Source organism: Pipistrellus hanaki, assembly GCF_964339955.1.
Source record: "Pipistrellus hanaki genome assembly, chromosome: 11".
NCBI classification, from domain to species: Eukaryota; Metazoa; Chordata; class Mammalia; order Chiroptera; family Vespertilionidae; genus Pipistrellus; species Pipistrellus hanaki.
This window is the reverse complement of record NC_140513.1, coordinates 68,598,783-68,617,728: the sequence shown is the minus strand read 5'-3', so window position 1 is coordinate 68,617,728 and position 18,946 is coordinate 68,598,783. Positions and strand designations below refer to the sequence as shown.

The 18,946-nt window shown below is 42.5% G+C and overlaps 2 protein-coding genes across 5 annotated transcripts in view; both read right to left on the bottom strand.

Moving 5' to 3' along the window:
* Positions 1-310, bottom strand: part of IARS1 (isoleucyl-tRNA synthetase 1) — an 86,696-nt gene extending 86,386 nt beyond the window's left edge. The window contains exon 1 of one of the 2 annotated variants that reach the window (XM_084899004.1): positions 218-310. The gene's annotated coding sequence lies outside the window, so the exon portion shown is untranslated. Of the gene's footprint in view, positions 1-192 lie in introns of both variants that reach the window. The other variant, XM_084899003.1, reaches the window with a different exon arrangement.
* Positions 311-4,957: 4,647 nt separating this feature from the next.
* The window catches only part of NOL8 (nucleolar protein 8), a 36,890-nt gene continuing 22,901 nt past the window's right edge, over positions 4,958-18,946 (bottom strand). For all 3 annotated transcript variants that reach the window (XM_084899006.1, XM_084899007.1, XM_084899008.1), the window contains exons 13-17: positions 13,425-13,690; positions 11,564-11,690; positions 10,927-10,997; positions 6,430-6,509; positions 4,958-5,550 (exon numbers count right to left, since the gene is read on the bottom strand). In XM_084899006.1, the coding sequence (XP_084755132.1) occupies positions 5,491-5,550; positions 6,430-6,509; positions 10,927-10,997; positions 11,564-11,690; positions 13,425-13,690 (604 nt within the window). In that variant the 3' untranslated portion in view covers positions 4,958-5,490. The remainder of the gene's footprint in view (positions 5,551-6,429; positions 6,510-10,926; positions 10,998-11,563; positions 11,691-13,424; positions 13,691-18,946) is intronic.

Here is an 18,946-nt window from a genome sequence, read left to right as displayed (position 1 = left end):
CCCCGGCCGCGCCGCGCGCCGCTCGTGGTTCCGACGGGACCTGGGCTTCCCAGTGCCTCCCTCCCTCCCAGCCGCGCCCCGGCTGCCGCCGCGCCGCTGCGAAGGGGCGCTCCCAGGGCTGCGCCCGCGGCCCGGCTCCGTTCCTCGCCCGCGGAGCACTCGCGCTGTCCTCCGGGAGCAGGCAGCGCGCACCTGAGCGCGGCCAGGAGACACTCACCCGCCGCACCGAGGCCGCCGGGAGCCGGAGCCGCACACGAGGAGCCCGCAGTGCGAGGTGAGGCCGGGCGTGTCGCGAGCTGAGGGCGTCACCGCACCGGCCAATCAGCGCGTGAGGGCAGGCTCTAGGCTACAAACCCAACGCCGATTGGATGCCCTGGAGCTGTCAGGCCCCCGCGGTGCGTGCCGGGAAGACAGCTGGCGACTCCGCAGTGGGGGCCGGCGGTGACAGTCACGCCGAGCTCCATGCAGCCTCCGCCTGGGAGTTGTCACTCGGTGCTCGCCTCCGGTGAGGGACCGGCCCCGCCCCGCAGCGGCCTCGGGAGCTGTGCCGTGGGCTGTGAGCTCAACCCCCACGCAGCCGGGCTCCAGGGCTGCTCCGGTCCGGTGCAGCCCTTCCCCAGTCCCCGGGAGCTGGGAAACGCTGAGGCCGGAACACAGGTTCGCCGGCCGGAACTGTCTCTGGAGGTGGCTCACAACAAGCAGCATTTTTGCCCTGTCCGGGTACTCAGTTTGATTAGAGTCTCATCCCCATAAACTAACATTACAGGTTCCATCCCTGGTCAGAGCACAGACAAGAATTAACCAATGAATTTATAGGTAAGTGGAATAATAAATCAATGTTTCTATCTCTAAAGTGAATAATTTAAAAATCGACCTTTCAAAAAAGCTGCACTTTACCAGGCAGCTGGACAATCCTGGTGCACTCTCCAATTCCTGGCTCGCTGATCTGAAGAGATCCTGCTGTTTCTCAGAAAAAGGTGGAGGCCACTTGTGCGGGGCCAGCACAGTAAGAGTTTGGCAAGCCTGAGAGATGCAAAGGATTAAAGAAAAGACAGACAATAAGCTGGGTCCAGGTGGATGAGGCCACAGAGACATCCAAACGCCAGAGGTAAACAAGGTAGTGGTCACATGGTTACAATGTTCTTGTGAGTTTCACTTGTTTTGGCAGCACTTGTTGCACCTCTCACAGCCCATTAGCTACCTAGGAAGGATCTATGGGGCTCATAAAGTCAAGCTTAATTATGCTAAGCGGGCTCTGCCCTCCAGGCTGGGACTTGTTTGTGGCTCTGCCACCGGTCAGTCCCAGGCTAAGCCCAATAGCCACTCCCAATAGCCACTATGCTATGTCTGGAAGGAGCTGGAGTAGGGTGGTCAGGGGTGTTCCAGGGACGCTTCCCCTTTTGTGTGTGTCCTTCAGTGCCACCTCAAGAGTGTTAGGTTTGATTAAATAATTGAATGGATATCCCCTCCCCTGGCAACGACCTTTACACCAACATTCCCTTTTGCTCAGTACTTGCTAAGACCACTATCTTTCCCTTGAGGACCCACCCAGAGAATTTTCTGCCCAGAAAAAGCCCACCTAGAGTCCTTTAAAACTTGGGACTCCCCACCCCTGGGGGCTAGCACCATTTTGGGGCTCAGCCCATCTGGTTTCCAGATGACCTAATAAATTCACAATTCTTTACCCCTTTTGGCCTCGTGTGTTCCTCCTTCGGCGACCCTAACATTTGGTGCCAAAACCTGGGAGGGTTCCACGGGGAAGGGGAGCCATCGCCCCAGCTTGGATCACCCTGAGTTTGCTACTCAGAGCAGTAGGCAGCGGCAGCTCCACTTGGGCTTACCTCCAGATCCAACTTGGGTGACTGTTGTGGGGTCGAACCCTGGGTTCAAAATAAGACCACCGGAGGCTAATTTATTAAAAAAGCAAACAAGGATTTATTGAGCTGGCCAGGGCAGTAGCAAGAGTACCACACGCAGGCGGACCCTACACGACTGCGAGGCTTTAGGGGCAGGTAGTTAATAAACTGTTGGGAATTTTCTGCTGTTCTTCCTAGATAAAATGTTGCTTTCTAGTTTGCTTTAGCCTGTTTGAAGAATGATGAAGACAAACCTAGCTGTCTGACCTTGCGGGCCAGAGACCAGACATGCCCACAATCTCAATACCATGTCAGGTGCACTTTTCTTAATTGGACAGAACATTGTTTTCGAGATAACCACTAAGTGCACATAGGGCTGGCTCTTTAATGAAAAAGAAAGTTCTGCCTGTAACCTTTCCCAGAACTTGAACTCATCCTCCCTAAGCCCATTGCACGATGAACAAAGCAAGTAAGTGAAGGTCGAAGTCAGAATAGTAGGGCTAAAATTCAAACAGTAGTTTTTACCCAAGTATGATTGCTACCATATTTCAGTGACATGATTGCCGGCCTGGATTAGGCCTCCCTCCCCTAAGGGCCCTCCTCAACCAGCCAAGGAAGATGCCAGGTGGGGACCACTCCTTCCCATTGCTGACCCCCCACTCAACACTGCTTCATTTCAGCTCAGGGAGATGATAATTGGATCACACCACCGGATTTCTGATTTGCTCTCATCTCAGTCAAAAGACCTAGCGCCAGGAAAGAAATCCTCTTCAGTTTGGCTTCGCCCCGGGACCAGGTCCCACCGTCTTCCTTGTCACAAGGGACGCCTGCCACATGGATTAGACTGTCCTCCTCTCTCCAGAGCCTGACAAGATGATGGGGATGCCTTCCCTCTAGTCTTGTTCCCCGGATCTCCCTTTGTTGCTTACCCCCTCTTCCTAATTTATACTACAGGGAATTTTTCCCCATCCCCCCAGAAAGCACTCCTCTGGGATGTCTTCTCCATAATCTGAAACTCAGCCTTTCCATGGAGGTCAGGACAAAGCACCTTATCCACAAGATAAGTTAGACCATGATTCACACTGGCCAGAGATTTTAACATTCTCCAGGATTAACTTCTGTCACCGCAATGGGAAGTTGTCAGAGATCTCCTATCCCCAGGCCTTCTTTGCAGTCTGCAATTACCCTTCTCTCTCCTCCTTAGCAAGCCCCCCTCTTGCTTGTTCCCAGACAGCCCAGTGTCTAGCCCCCTGTCCTGCCCTTCTGAGAGGTGACCAGAGCCAAGAGAATTGTCCAGGTACACATCCCATTTTCCATTTCCAACCTCGCACAGATTGAGAGGCACGACCCCACCGCCTTTACTAAGGAATCTGAGTACATGACCCCGTACATGACCTGACCTGGCATGACATCTGTGTCATCCTGTCCTCTCTCACCCCAGAGGAGGACCACGTCTGGCTAGCAGCTCATGACCATGCCATGCCCTCCATAGAGATGATGCTGACATGGTCCCCCAAACTGATGTGATTGGACTATTAGGTTAATTCAGGGCACTGGCTTTGTACCCATAGAATCAACTAACTCATTGCCAGACCCCACCTGCCCAGAGGGAATCCTTCTGAACACCTATTTTATATCCCAATAAGCCCCCAATATATGCTGCAAATTTCAGAGAGACAGGTTCACAAACCCTTCAAAAAGACCTTGTAACCTGCCCTTTAAGGTCTTTAATAGAGAGGTGGAGACTCAGGATAGACAGAGCCACACCCACTACACCACAAGGAGATGAACAGTCCTCAAGGAGTCTGACCAAATTGGTTTCTGTAAGAAGTGACTGCTGGGAGATAACCTGTTACGCAGGAATAGATAATGTGTAAATGAAATACACATCAACACAAGGTGGACGTTGGATTCTTTATCCTGCCGAGTGGTTGTTTCCATTTACTGTGAATTTTGAATACTGGAAACACAGGACTGACTCTTAGTTCCTTGGACCCGGTTTATTAAAAAATTGTGCGCTAAGCACCCTCTGTGTGCTAGACAGGATTCTAGGCAGTGGGGACATAATGAACAAAGACAACATTTCAGCCCTCATTAAGTTTATATTCAGTCAAGATGTAAATCAATAAATGCTTAATTTCAGATATACACATTGTTTCAATGATAATCCCTTGGGATTTATACATAATTTAAAAAATATATATTTTTTATTGATTTTTTTTTTTTTTTTTTTACAGAGAGGGAGAGGGATATAGTTAGAAACATCGATAGAAGAGAAACATTGACCAGCTGCCTCCTGCACACCTCCCACCGGGTATGCCTGCAACCAATGTACATGCCCTTGACTGGAACTGAACCTGGGACCTTTCAGTCCGCAGGCTGATGCTCTATCCACTGAGCCAAACTGGTTTCGGCCAACACATTTTTTTCTTTTTAATGTTATATTTTTAACTGATTTTGAGAGACAGAAAGTGAGAGAAACATTGGTGTGAGGGAGACATCCATTTGTTGCCTCCTTCATAGATCATGACTGAGGATCAAACCTACAACCTGGGTATGTGCCCTGACAGGGAATCAAATGGAGACCTTTTGGTGCATGAGACCACGTTCAATCAACTAAGCCACACAAGCCAAGGCTAACATACTTTTGTACAGAGCCAAGTTTGATAGGATTGTCTTCATTCTTGTCCCATTTAGTAAGGTATTAAATCTGCCTCCCTATAGGGACTTAGGGTTCTACTCCTGTGATTACATACCTTACAAACGCTTGGATTTCCCGTAAGCCTCTGTTCTAACTAGAATTGTGGGATTGATGGGCTTGCCTCTATCAATTCCTGGAGGAGGAGGATAGGAAGACTCTATTTGCTGTCCTTTTCTGGTCTTCCCAGAACTCTCCTAGAATGTTGGTCTGGTATGTCCTGCATTTCAGTTCGTTACTTACCTGAAAGCAAGTTTAAAACTCAAGTTTGACTTGTGTTCAATCTCTTAAAACAAAAAACACAGAATGGAGGTAAAGTGTACTTGGCACAATCCAAAATAATCAAGTAGCCAAAGTTCACGCAAAACCTAACGTGAAAACCACAATTGCTCTGATCCATATATTTTATAATTTAAAATATATATATTTATTGATTTTAGAGAAGAAGGGAGAGGTAGAGACAGATAGAAACATCAATGATGAAAAGGAACCATTGATTGGCCACCTTCTGCACACCCCACACTGGGGATTGAGCCCGCATGCGCCCTGACGAGGAATCCAAACTGTGACCTCCTGGTTCATAGGTTGACGCTCAACCCCTGAGCCACGCTAGCCAGGCTGAGCCATATATTTATAAAAGGCTTTGTGTAAACCTTGCATCAGAAGATGCCCATTCGTCACTGAGGATGGAGGGCAACAAGATTATATACAAAAAGTTTTCTTCTTTTTGAGGAACTATCATGTGCTTCATTAAAAAAAAAAAAAGTTCAGTTTAATTTTTTTGAAGTACTTAGGTAGAAATAGAACCTACAGAAAAACATAGCAATAACAAACAGAAGGGTATCCATTAGCCAGATTTTGTTAGCTAAAATTATTTTCTAGTTCACCCAATTTCCACAGGTGAATCTTGTTCACAATCAGTATCAAAACACATAATTACACTTTTTGTTTTGGCTTCACTCTCCTTTTGGCATCTTTATGTTTCTTCCGGCAATCCTATAAAAACATAAAAGTAAATGTAAGTTATTTTCAGGGAGTTCAGTAACCATACAGTAAAAGTTAGTGTCATGGTTGTGGAGACCACTGTGGAAGTGTTCACCTGAACTGAACAGGGATGATTCAAATGGTGGGTGCTAAGTGTGATATCGGAAACTCACAGGGCCTTTCAGAAGTCCCTGACTCCCTGCTACTTAATGAAGCCTGGAACTCGGACCAGGGACTGGATTAGGACGGTCTTCTCTTCACTTGTATCGTGTGTGTGTGGCATCAAACAACCTCAAAGTTCCCTCCAGCATTGTAATTCTAAGCGTTTAAATCATGTTCTCAGTCCTCATTCTTTCTGTCTTAGATTTCATACCTTATGCCATTATTCTTTTTCTTTCTTTTTAAAAATATTCTAGCCCTAACTGCTTTAGCTCAATGAATAGAGCATCAGTCTGTGGACTGAAGGGCACATGCCTGGGTTGCGGGCTTGATCAACAGTAGGGGGAAAGCAGGAGGGAGCCAATCAATGATTCTTTCTCATCATTGGTGTTTCTATCCCTTTCTCCCTCTCCCTTCCTCTTTAAAAGCAATAAAATATATTTAAAAACATATATATTTTATTGATTTTTTTACAGAAAGGAAGGGAGAGGGATGTAGAGTTAGAAACATCAATCAGCTGCTTCCTGTACACCACCTATTGGGGATGTGCCCAAAACCAAGGTACATGCCCATGACCGGAATCGAACCTGGAACCTTCAGTCCACAGGCTGATGTTCTATTCACTGGGCCAAACCGGTTATGGCATGCCAGTATTCTTACAAAAGGCATATATTAATACAAAGGTAACATAGTATCTATTTATGCAGACAATGCGAAAATACAAATACTCACCATACGCAGGTTGTTTGTTCTGGCCTCCCAAGAATTCCTACTAATATTACTTCCCATTCCTCTCCAGAATAAGTCAGAACCTACTCAGGGAAGATAAAGCAAGATAAGAAAACAAATTACTATAAAAAAGGGTACTATTCTACTGCTGACATTTTCAAGGTCTTTAATTCTAGTTAGGACCTACAGAAACAACCATGAATTTATGCTAATTTTTCAAGTTTGTTATTTTTAGGTAATTTTTAATTTTTCAATAACATTTCACATACATTATATTAGTTTCAAGTGTATACCCTGGTGATTAGACCTATAACTTCTTAAATGACCATCCTGATAAAACTGGTACCCATTTAACATCAATGTTACTAGTGTCAAATACATTACATCCCAGTGACTATATTATAACACATATTTCACCCATTGCCCCAACATCCATCCCATCTAGCAACTATCAAAATGTTTTCTGCATCTATGAGTCTGTTTCTTTTCTTTTCGGCCTCTGGTAAAAGCTGGAAGACCGGCTGGACAAATTGAAAGAGTTGTAAGCACTTATGAGTCTGTTTCTGTTCTGCTTGTTCATTTATTTTGTTTTTCAGATTCAATTAATTGTTGGTATGCATTTATTGCATTTTATTGTTCATATTTTTTATTTTAAAAACTTTCTCTAGTTAAAGAAGCCCTTTAACATTTCATGTAATATTGGTCTTGTTTGGGAAGCTCTTTATCTGTCCTTTAAGTCCAAATGATAGTTTTGCTGGATAGAGTATCTTGGTTGTAGGATCTTTTTGGTGTTATGGAGCATATTACAGATGTCCTCCATTTTCTCAACATTTCCCTCCTCAAACCTGCCCCAGTCCTATTCCAGGCAATCACCACACTACTATCTTTGTCTGTGGGCCATCTATATAGTCATATACATTATTTGGTTAAACTCTTCCCTTACCTCTGAGATTCATCACTCTGTTCTATGCTTCCATGTTTCTGGACCTATTTTGTTTGTCATTGTATTTTGTTCATTACATTCCACATAGAAATGAGGTCACATGATACTTGTCTTTGTCTGACTGGCTTATTTTGCTTAGCATAATACTCTCCAGGTCCATTCAAGTTGTCACAAAGAATAGGAGATCCGTGTTTATTTACAACTGCTTAATATTCCATTGTGTGTACCATAGCTATTTTATCCACTCATCTACTGATGGGCACTTGGGCTGTTTCCAGCTCAACACTGCTATGAACATAGGGATACGTATTCACTGATTCCTGTTTCAGGATTCTTTTTTCTTTTTTTTAATTTAAAAAAAATATATTTTATTGACTTTTTACAGAGAGGAAGAGAGAGGGATAGAGAGTTAGAAACATCGATGAGAGAGTCATCCATCAGCTGCCTCCTGCACACCTCCTACTGGGGATGTGCCCACAACCAAGGTACATGCCCTTGACCGGAATCGAACCTAGGACCCCTCAGTACGCAGGCCAACACTCTATCCACTGAGCTAAAACGGTTTCGGCCTGTTTCAGGATTCTTAGGACATAGTCCCAGTAGTGGCTTGCTGGGTCAAATGTCAGTTCCATTTTTTGTTTTTTAAGGAAATTTCATACTGTTTTCCACTATGGCTGTCCCAGTCTGCATTCCCACCAGCAATGGACCAAGTTTCCCTTTCCTCCACATCCTCCCCAGTAACTGTTACTTTTTGCAACCTGTTGCAAGTGTGAGTTGATACCTCATTGTCATTTTCATTTTCATATCTGTTGACTAGTGATGTTGAGCATTTTTTCACATTTCTTGGCCATCCATATGTCCACTTTGGAGAGTTTATATTCAGGTTCTTTACCCATTACACCTTCCTTTTGTTGACTTGTAAAGTTCTTTATATATTTTGGGAATTAACCTGCTAACACTTGTATCATGGACAATTACGTTCTCACATTTGGTTCCCTTTGCATTTTGAGGATGGTTTCTTTTGCCATGCAGCAGTTTTGTTTGATATAGTTCAATAATTTTTTTCCTTTGTTTCTCTTGCCTTAGGAGATGTACCAGTGAAAATTCTGGTACATGAAATGTCTGAGATTTTACTGCCTATGTTTGCTTCTAAGATTTTTATGGTTTTGTGTCTTACATTTCAGTGTTTCACCGAATATGAGTTTGTATTCATGTGTATGGTTTAAATTGGTGTCTTATATTTTTGTTGTTGCATGTACCTGTCCAATTTTCCAATACCATTTATTAAACAGATAATCTTAACTCCACTGTATGCTCTTACCTCCTTTGTACAATACAACTAGACCAAAAAGACATGGGTTTAGAACCAAGATGGCGGCATAGGTAACCGCCTAACTGCAGCCTCACAAAACAATTTCAAAAAATACAAATAAAATATAAAGTGGACATTTCCCAGAACTACAGGAAAGTTGACTGACTGGAAATTCTACAACTATAATAGAAGGAAAGAGAAAACCAGAAGGAAAATCAGAGGAGCTTTAAAAGCCTGAGGAATGGAGACACGGTGCGCACGTGGAGAGAGGACGAAGTCGGAAAGGAGGGGCGGCTGAGTGCCTGGTTGCCGTTCCCTAGCGGGAAGGAGATAATAGCTTCGGATTGTGCTGAACTCCAGTTCCAGGCTCATTGGGGGAGAGACTAGACTGTCTGGTAGCGGGCGAAACTCGAGGGCACCTTTCTCTTAAAGGTGCTTGCAGTGAGTACTGAAGGACACTGAGAAACACTGAGACTCAGGAACCTAATAGGGTGGAGCTGATGGGAAGCCAGGGCTGTAGGCTTCACCCTGAAACTCTGCCCCATCCAAACTGAGCACAGAGGCCTTTGCAATTTTCCAAGTCTAGTCGAATAAGGCTGTCTCCTGGCACAGCTAATGCTCACAGCCAATTGGCCTGGAGGTCAGTTCCTCCCAGTGATACCAACAACAATCAAGACTTAACAATCAAGACTTAACTACAACAAGGCTATACACACAGTCCACAAAGGGGTGCACCAAGAGTGTCCACCTCAGATAACTGGGAGGCTGACACCCTGAACCATATAGGACACCTTAGCACACAAAGCCACCTACCAACTCAGGGAAGCAGCGAAAATGCCAAGACAGGGAAACAGATCACAAATGAAAGAAATGGACAACAATCAACTGGATAGAGTTCAAAACCACGGTTATAAGGTTTTTCAAGAATTTCCTAGAAAAGGCCGATAAAATAAATGAGAACTCTGAGGATGTGAAAAGGGATCAACTAGAAATAAAGAATGCATTGTATGAAATAAAAAATATTATACAGAGCCCTAAAAACAGAGTGGACCTATCAGGATCTCCAGCAGCCTCAGTCTCAATCCCTACTGGCCCTTAAAGGCTTAAGTTATGGGGAATTTTCTTCCTAACACTGGAACCCTGGGCTGAGGGGTCGGATGCAGGACTGTGACTCCTCAATCGAAAGGGAGGACCCCCGCATCTACAATATTCCTCCAGATTTTTATCCACAAGTGGGTGTGGGACCAGCCAATTCTGTCTCCACCCCTGCCACCAATATTGATGTGGCTTCTCTATATCCTTAGTTGTAGGACTGCTGTTCAACTAAATTTCAGGGGGTTCTGAATGATGGCTGTTCTGTAGTCCAGCTGTATCTGAGATGGGGCTGTCAGAAGATGTGAGTACCTATGCCTCTAACTTGGATCAAAACAATAGGTGTGATTCGGGTCTCCCTTCAGGCAGCTCCTGCACTCCCGGCAGTGCATGGAGTCCCTGGGCACACTTACCTGCTGTAGCTGGAAGAATTATAGCATTTCCATTTTGTAAAAAAATATTTTGTCTTTATTTTACAAAATGGAAATGTAGAATTGTAAGGATTTTATTGTTTGCATACCATTTACTATTATGAAACTTTTATGGTTTATGTTTGTGCTAGGCTTTAAGAAATGAGGTTTCAGTCGAAACCAGTTTGGCTCAGTGGATAGAGCATCGACCTGCGGACTGAAAGGTCCCAGGTTTGATTCCGGTCAAGGGCATGTACCTTGGTTGTGGGCACATCCGCAGTAGGGAGTGTGCAAGAGGCAGCTAATTGATGGTTCTTTCTCATCAATGTTTCTAACTCTTATCCCTCTCTCTTCCTCTCTGCAAAAAATCAATTATATATATATATATATATATATATATATATATATATATATATATATATATATTTTTTTTTTTTTTAAAGAAAGAAAAAAGAAATGAGGTTTCACTTGAATTTTCAGGTAATAAAATAATATGAGTGCTGTGTCTAGCATCTTCCCAAGTCCTTGAAACTAAAAAAGACCTGTTTATGATAATAAATGAGGGAGGTGATAAAAGGAAACTCTCAGCCCTGTAGAACTTTAATGTCAACATGCATCAGTCTAACAGAGAAGGCTAAGCCATACGAACTGCAGAGAGTCAGGATTTGTGCTGAAGAGTTCTTACATGGATGAATGTGATTGTATCAGAATGTGCAGTGGTGACTTAAAAAAAATTGACTTACCGAGAAGTCTTTCATCACTATTAGAGAAAAAAAAAAATCTAGTGGTCTCTTTCGCAGGTAATGATACTTCTCTGGAAAGACAGACAGACAGACAGAGAGAAACAGACATATATTGGTTAATTTCTATATTTGAGAAGAAGTATTTACCCTGAAAACATAAATTAACTGTTTCTCAAATATATTTGTGTTTTGCTTATTTTGCTGAGATAAAGTAACCCGATGTTCTTTCTAGTCAATATTCTTCTCTTCTTTTGAAAGCTTTGATGATGAAGACTGTGTAAGCATACCACACTCTTCCTTCCATTGCTGATCCTACCATTGCTAGCTACTCCATTTATCAATATTTCCATGGATTGGCAGCCAGCCAGCCGTACTATCTTCTTTCCAGACTAGAGACTTCAGTGTTAGGCTCCCTTGCCTGTGAATAGCATAACCTCCACCCAGTACTAGCCATATTTCAAGAAAAGGAAATATGCTCATTACAAAAAGGCTACAGAGCTCTCTAAATAAGCTGAGAGGAGAAAATTAAGTTGTCTTAAAACAATAAGCTTCAATTTTTCTAAAATATTTCTAAAACATATCAAACTCAAGGTATTTTGCATTATGAAATATACCTGTTAAGAAACAATTTGCTTACCCTGGGCTGGACTTCCTGTCATCTGTTTCTTCAGTAACATCTTCTTCTTCGGAACTGCTGTCTTGGAAACGAGGGGCTACATGCCAGGCAGTCTTACCAGGTTTCACTATCTCAACTGCATACGTCTCTGTATCACCATGACCACAAAAGATGACAGGGATGTAATGAATAACCAAGTATTTGTAAACACACTCATTTCATTATTTTCACCATGTTAGTATATGTCTACACTTACAATATCTTAATCATTAAGAATAGGTAGTATCGGAGGAGATCCAAGATGGTGGCATCAGTAAACATTCAAACTGCTACTGTGCACAACAATTTCAAAACTACAACTAAAAGACAAAACGTCTATCACCCAGAACCACGGGAAAGCCTACTGAGTGGAAGTTCTACAACTAGACAGAAAGAGAAAAGAACAATTTTGGCATAAAATGGAGGTACGGCACACACACAATACAGGCTGGCGGTGGATCCTGGCATGCGGGGAACATTGCTTTCTTCAATCCGAAGAGAGACAAGCTCCCAATCTCTCTGAAATCCAGTTTCTGGGGAGAAGCTGGACTGACTGCCATTGGGTCAGAAAGTGAGAGGGGCTTGCTTATAGAGTGGAGCGCAAGAATAATTGTTTGTTGTGCTGAGGTGCGAGACGCGGGGACGTGGTTGGAGAGACAGAAGACGGCCTTTCAGTCTGCAGACCGATGCTCTATCCATTGAGCCAAACCAGTTTTGGCTAACTGCTGATCTTTAAATAGAATCCACTGTAGTTAGGTGTGGATGAATTCTCCTCTATCCTACTTTTCACAATGAAGTTCCAGAAAAGCTGCACTTCCAATCTGAACACTAGGTAAAGAGTAGCCGTAAAGAAGAGGGTTGTTTTATTTTATTTTTTAAATATATAAATTTTTGTACATTTCAGATAGGGAGGAAGAAGGAGAAAGAGACTGAAACATCAATAGTGAGAAAGAATTATTGGCTGCCTCCTGCACACATCCTACTAGGGATCGAGCCCACAACCCAGGCAGTGCCCTTGACCAGAATCGAACCTGGGACCCTTTAGTTCCAAGGTGGACAGTCTAAACACTAAGCCAAACCAGCTAGGGCAAAGGAATAGGCGTTTTAACTTTTGTACGATGTTGGCCTTCAGCAGTAACCTCCTGAGATGGTATAACAATACTGGTACTGGTATTTTTCTCTAGGTTCTGGCAAATCATCAAGGATAAAGTTTGAAACAACTGGGATATCCATGAAATAGCACATTTACATAAAGCTAAGGTTACCCATTTCTTCCTTTCTCCTAATAAGTCATGGCTTCTCCAACTGCAATTAAGATATGAAACTATTTATTAAAAATTTTTTTAAATTGATTTCAGGGAGGAAGGGAGAGGGAGATAAAAACATTGATGATGAGAGGGGATCACTGATCCACTGCCTTCTCCATGCCCTACAATGGGGATAGAACTCACAACCTGGGCATGTTCCCTTAACAGGAATTGAACCTGGGACCATTCAGTATGCAGGCCGATGCTCTATCCATTGAGTCAAACTGGCTAGGTCAAGATATGAAATTATTTAAATATATGACTTAGTATATACCTCTTCAACAGAAGGTATGCTGAACATTATTCTTTAGCTTCCCTTCATATGCTAGAAGTTTGCTCCCTTTAAGCAGAAACAATGTTCTACTGTGTTAAATACAGCTCCAGGAACATTGCATTTATGGTCATGTGATATAGGACCTACTGTTTATCTTGGTGCAAGAAAGAATAGTTTTCTATATTACACTTAATGTAGGCTCAGTCAGTTAAGTTTAAACTGCCTAGAATGAAATAGTAAAAAAAGAAGAAAAAAAAAATACCTTCTTTTACATCTTTTGTGTCTGAATCAAAAAAGGAAAATGTGAACCCGCTGGGCTGCTCGGCCCCCGTCACTGGAGCTGCAGAGACATGGACTTCCTTTGCTTTCTCTTCCTCACAGTCCACATGGGGCACGTCCTTCTGTTCACTGTTATCTTTTGTGGTTTGGAATATTTCTTTTAAGTCCGTTGTGATGTTATAATACATCTCTTTCGACACCGTCGGTAGCTTCTCAGCTTCCTCTCTTTTCTTCTTTCGCTTTGCTTTGCTGCATTGACATAGACATGCGCACCACAATGAAACAGTCAGTTTTTGGACAGTCTCCAGGTGTCCAGAAAGTAAGACAACATGGATTACTTTACTCCCATCCTTCCAAAAACCAGCAGGACCCACATATATAAAAGTCTACTTATAACAGCACAGCCATAGTCTACCTCTTAACCTGCTATCTACGATTCAGAAATTACACCTACGATAATAGCTTTGAGTAAGAAAACTCACTTAATGTGCCTCTGTTATCTCATCTGTAAAATGAACATGTTAAGCCAGGTGACTTCTAAGGCTTTTTCCAGTTCTAAAATTCTGTAACTTTTACAAAACTGGTGTAAAAGAATTTAGGTATAATTCTGTTTTAAAAATGAATTATAAGTATGCTAAGTCTAGTTTGTTTCGGGATGAAATTTGTATATTACCATAGACCTGCTCTAAATTTAGGAATATGCTTTTCTCTTTGATCTTAAATAAATTTTCTCTTTGATCTTAAAGTTACATGGCAGTTTCCAATATCAACTTCTTAGTTAATAAATATTAATATCCTTCTTCCTATTAGAGCTGACTCTATAAAACAGGAGTAATATTGGGCCAAAATTTTAATTATTTTACTAAAATAGTAAATGAACAAGATGTCCTAAATTAGGGGTGTCGAACTCAATCAGAGAAGGGGCCAAAATCTAAAATCCAGCCTAAATCGCGGGCCGAATGGTTTACTGAACAGTCATAAACTGACAATGTCATAAACTGACAGCGGAGTGCAGTGATGACAGCGCGGTGCGGGCCACATTGCAAGGCCTGGCGGGCTGGATTTGGCCCGCGGGCCTTGTGTTTGACACATGTGTCCTAAATGATCATCTTATTGGTGGAGATTATCTCATAGTAAGAAATTTTTAATAGTTCCAATCTAGCTACAATTTTTTTAAAAATTATATTTTATTGATTTTTTACAGAGAGGAAGAGAGAGGAATAGAGAGTTAGAAACATCGATGAGAGAGAACCATCGATCAGCTGCCTCTTGCACACCCCCTACCTGGGATGTGCCCGCAACCAAGGTACGTGCCCTTGACTGGAATTGAACCCGGGACCTTTCAGTCCGCAGGCTGACGCTCTATCCACTGAGCCAAACCAGTCTTAGCCAATCTAGCTACAATTTAAGACGGCTATGCCTCCTATGAAAGCAAACTATAAAAAATGGCGTCCTTAAGACAGTCCTAAGTGATTATCATTGAGCTATGATGGAGAAGCTTTCAAGTGTTCCAAAGATCCTTTAAAATCTTTTATAAATATATATATTTTATTGATTTTGTACAGAGAGGAAGGGAGAGAGATAGAGAGCCAGAAACATTGATATGGGAGAGTCATCAATCAGCTGCCTTCTGCACACCCCCTACTGGGGATATGACCGCAACCAAGATACATGCCCTTGCCTGGAATCGAACCCGGGACCCTTCAGTCCCCAAGCCTACGCTCCATCCATTGAGCCAAACCAGTCTTGGCCCAAAGATCCTTTGATACTTCTTTCTCTAAGAGGTGGGATGAATTCCCCCATTCCTTGAGTGTGGGCTGTACTCCACCTCTTTACCTAATGAAATAAGACAGTTGTGATGGTGTGTGCCTACTGACACTAGGTGCATAGAAGGCTCGTTGATTTCCTCCTTGCTCTTTCCCTTTTCTGGTCACTGCATTTGGGGAACAGCTGCCATGTTGAGGGAACTCAAACAGCTAAGTAGAGAGGCCAGCGAGGCAAGGAAGTGAGGCTTCCTGCCAACAGCCCTGTGCCTGATCCATCTTGCAAGCAGATCTCAAGCCCTCAGACACTATCGCCTTAGCTGACATCTGACTCCAACTTCGAGAACCCTGAGCCAGAACTCCTACTGGAGCACTCAAATTCCTGGCCAGAGAAATCTGAACCTAACATATGCTTGAGGGCTCAAGCTTCTGAGTTTTGAGGCAATTGTTAATACAGCAATACATCACTGGTACAGATTTGGGGATCTGGAAATAGGGTGCTTTTGTAACATAAAGGTAAAATGGAAAAGTGGCTTCAGAGCCCGAGGAATGGGCAGAAACTGGTAGGTCAGTGAGGGTGTTATCAAAAGCCGGAAGAGCCTTAAGAAGACTTACTAGGAACTACATGGGCACTGACAAGGCTGCAGGAAGGTAATGTTGAAAAGTGAGTCTATTGGAAATGCAGGAAAGGAGATCCTCCTATGCAGCGACAGAAAGGTTAGTAACACTGTCACCTTTATTCATACGGGAAGTAGAAATGTATCTAATGAACAGGTGATCTAGCTAAGGAGATGTCCAGAAAGGTGATGAAGTCATTTGCTGGTTTCTGATTGCTGTTTACCATAAAATCTGAGCAGAGACAGTGAAACTAGAGAAAAAAAATTTGTCAGGAACCAGGATCACATGGTTTTGAAGGTTCTTGATTTCAAGAAAATGACATGAAATTTAATAAATGGTTTCTAAGCAAAGATCAACTCTAAGACTCTCAGGAAAAGATAGTTTAAAGCAGCTGTTGGCAACTATGGCACATGGGCTAAATCCAGGTTGCTGAACCACAAGTTAAGAATATTTTTTATAGTTTAAAATGATTGGGAAAAGAACTAGAAGATGACTTTGTGATATTCATAAATTATATGTAGCAGACGTGTCTTTCTCATAGTTTTACTGAAACACAGGCACCCTCATTTGTACAAAGGCAGAGTGAATTTACTGCAGCAGACCATCTGACCCTTAGCAGAAAGTATGCACACTCCATTCTACATATAAGACATTTGTCTTACAGCCTACAAGCTTCAACTTCACATAGCCCAGAAACTTCAGCTGTTCCGATAAGCCTCGAAAGGAGTTTGAAGATGACGTCTCTTAGCAGAAGACCACAGTAAAAAAAAAAAAAAAAAAAAAAAAAAAAAAAGCTGACCTCAAAATGATTTCTAATGTGGCTTTTGTCAAAGAATGAACCCCAAGAATATTCACAGGAGACTCATGAATATTTTAAGAGGATTATAGGGCTAAGTACAAAGATAGTCAACAACAGAGAGGCTTTCAGACTCCCATATTTCTACAAGTACCATGCAGGCTGAGACAATTACTCAGCCCTGGCCATGCAGTTCTGTTAGTTAGGATGTTGTCTGGATATGCCAAGGTTTAGGTTCAATGTCCAGTTAGGGCACATACAAAAAATCAGCCAATGAAAGCGTAAATAGTAGAACAATAAATTGATATCTCTCAAATCAATATATATAAAAGGATGACACAAAAGGCAAAGTCGAGAACTATGGATAATTATTCTAATAAAAGATCTCAGCCAACATTTGGCTGCCTAGATTTCAGAGCTCCTATGGGCCAGTGACTCTTTCTGCCTCCTGCTTTCTCCGCTGAGAAGTAGTGCTTACATTGGACTGGTTAATCTATGCTCATCCCACCATGACATGTTCCCAGTCTTCTAATCAAAAGGCCTCACTCAGGTGTTACACTAACAACAGGTAAGCCTGATCTGCACTTAAATCTTATTTGGAGGACAACATCCTGGATTTTAAACTAATAATGTAAATAGCTGAGACTGTTGGGGGAGTCCAGAGAGAAGGAGAAAATATTATGCATGTGGTAGGAATATAAACAATTTGTGGCCAGAAGGTGGACTGTCCTGGTTTTAAATATGTCCACAAATTCCTCAATACTTCTCTCTTCAAGAGATGGCACTTAAACTCCCCATGAAAGTATCGGTTGACAGTGATTTGGTTCAAGAAAATTAAATAAGCCCTAGCCGGTTTGGCTCAGTGGATAGAGCGTCATCCTGTGGAATAAAGGTTCGATTTCCATAAAGGGCATATGCCCAGGTTGCGGGCTCGATCCCAAGTGTAGGGCTTGCATGAGGCAACCTGGGCATGTGCCCTGACCAGAAACCGAGCTGGCAATCTTTGGTGTATGAGATGACGCTAAAACAACTCAGTGACACCAGCCAGGGCTTGACTGCAACCTCTTGAGAAACCCTGGCCAGAACCACTTAAAGAAGCTGCTCCCAAATTTTGGACATAGAGAAACTTTGAGATAACAAATATTTCTGGTTAAAGGTGCTAAGTTTTGGCCAATTTGTTATGCATCAATAGATAAGCCTATATGTAAATAAAAACTAACATATTATACAAAATATCCCCTACTTATGTACCATTGTGATAATTTTAAATATATATTCTATTGATTTTTTACAGAGAGGAAGAGGGAGGGATAGAGAGTTAGAAACATCAATGAGAGAGAATCATCGATCAGCTGCCTCTTGCACACCCCCTACTGGGGATATGCCCAAAACCAAGGTACATGCCCTTGACCGGAATCGAACCCGGGACCTTTCAGTCCACAGGCCGACGCTCTATCCACTGAGCCAAACCGGTTTCGGCCCATTGTGATAATTTTAAATAACATACCAAATTTTTATATTGCAGGGAATATTTATGTTGGTTCTACTTTGGTCTGATACGTGATTCTTTTTAAAAGTAACCTTTAATTTTAGAACAATATTAGATTTACAAAACAGTTGATAAGAAAGTAGTATTCACCTGGTTTCTTCTCACAGTATCACCTTATATAACTATAGGTACAATTACCAAAACTAAAAGGTTAACATTGTTGCGTTATTATCATTTCACCAGTTTTTCTACAAATGTCATTTTTGTTCCAGGATTTAATTCAGGATACCACAAGAAGTTACTGTTTGCCTCATGTATTTGGCACATTTAACAAACGGACAGCATATTTATAGGAGAGCAAAGCTCCTACCCTATCAGAGTAGCGGACTGAATGGTTGTTCCCCAGAAGACATGTCTAGGCCTAAACCCTGCAAACTGATTTACCTTCATTGGAAAAAGGACGTGGTAGAGTAGTTAAGGACCATGTAACAAAGGGACTACCCAGGATTATCCAGGTCAGCCCTAAATGCAGTCACAAGCATCTGTATAAAAAGGCACAAAGATGACATACACACAGAAAAGAGGAGGAGGCCATGTGAGGGTGGAGGCAAAGGATGAAGCAATGTAACCACAAGCCAGGGTATACCATGGACTGCTGGCAGACACTGAGGCAGAGAAAGAGATGTAAAACGATTTCACCCTAAATCTTCAAGAAGAATGCAGCCCTGCCAATAACTGTGATTTCAGAATCCTAGCCTTCAGAACTGAGGAAATACTTTCTGTGGTTGTCAGCTACCAAGTTTGCGGTAATCTGTTACAGCAGCTACAAGAATCTAACG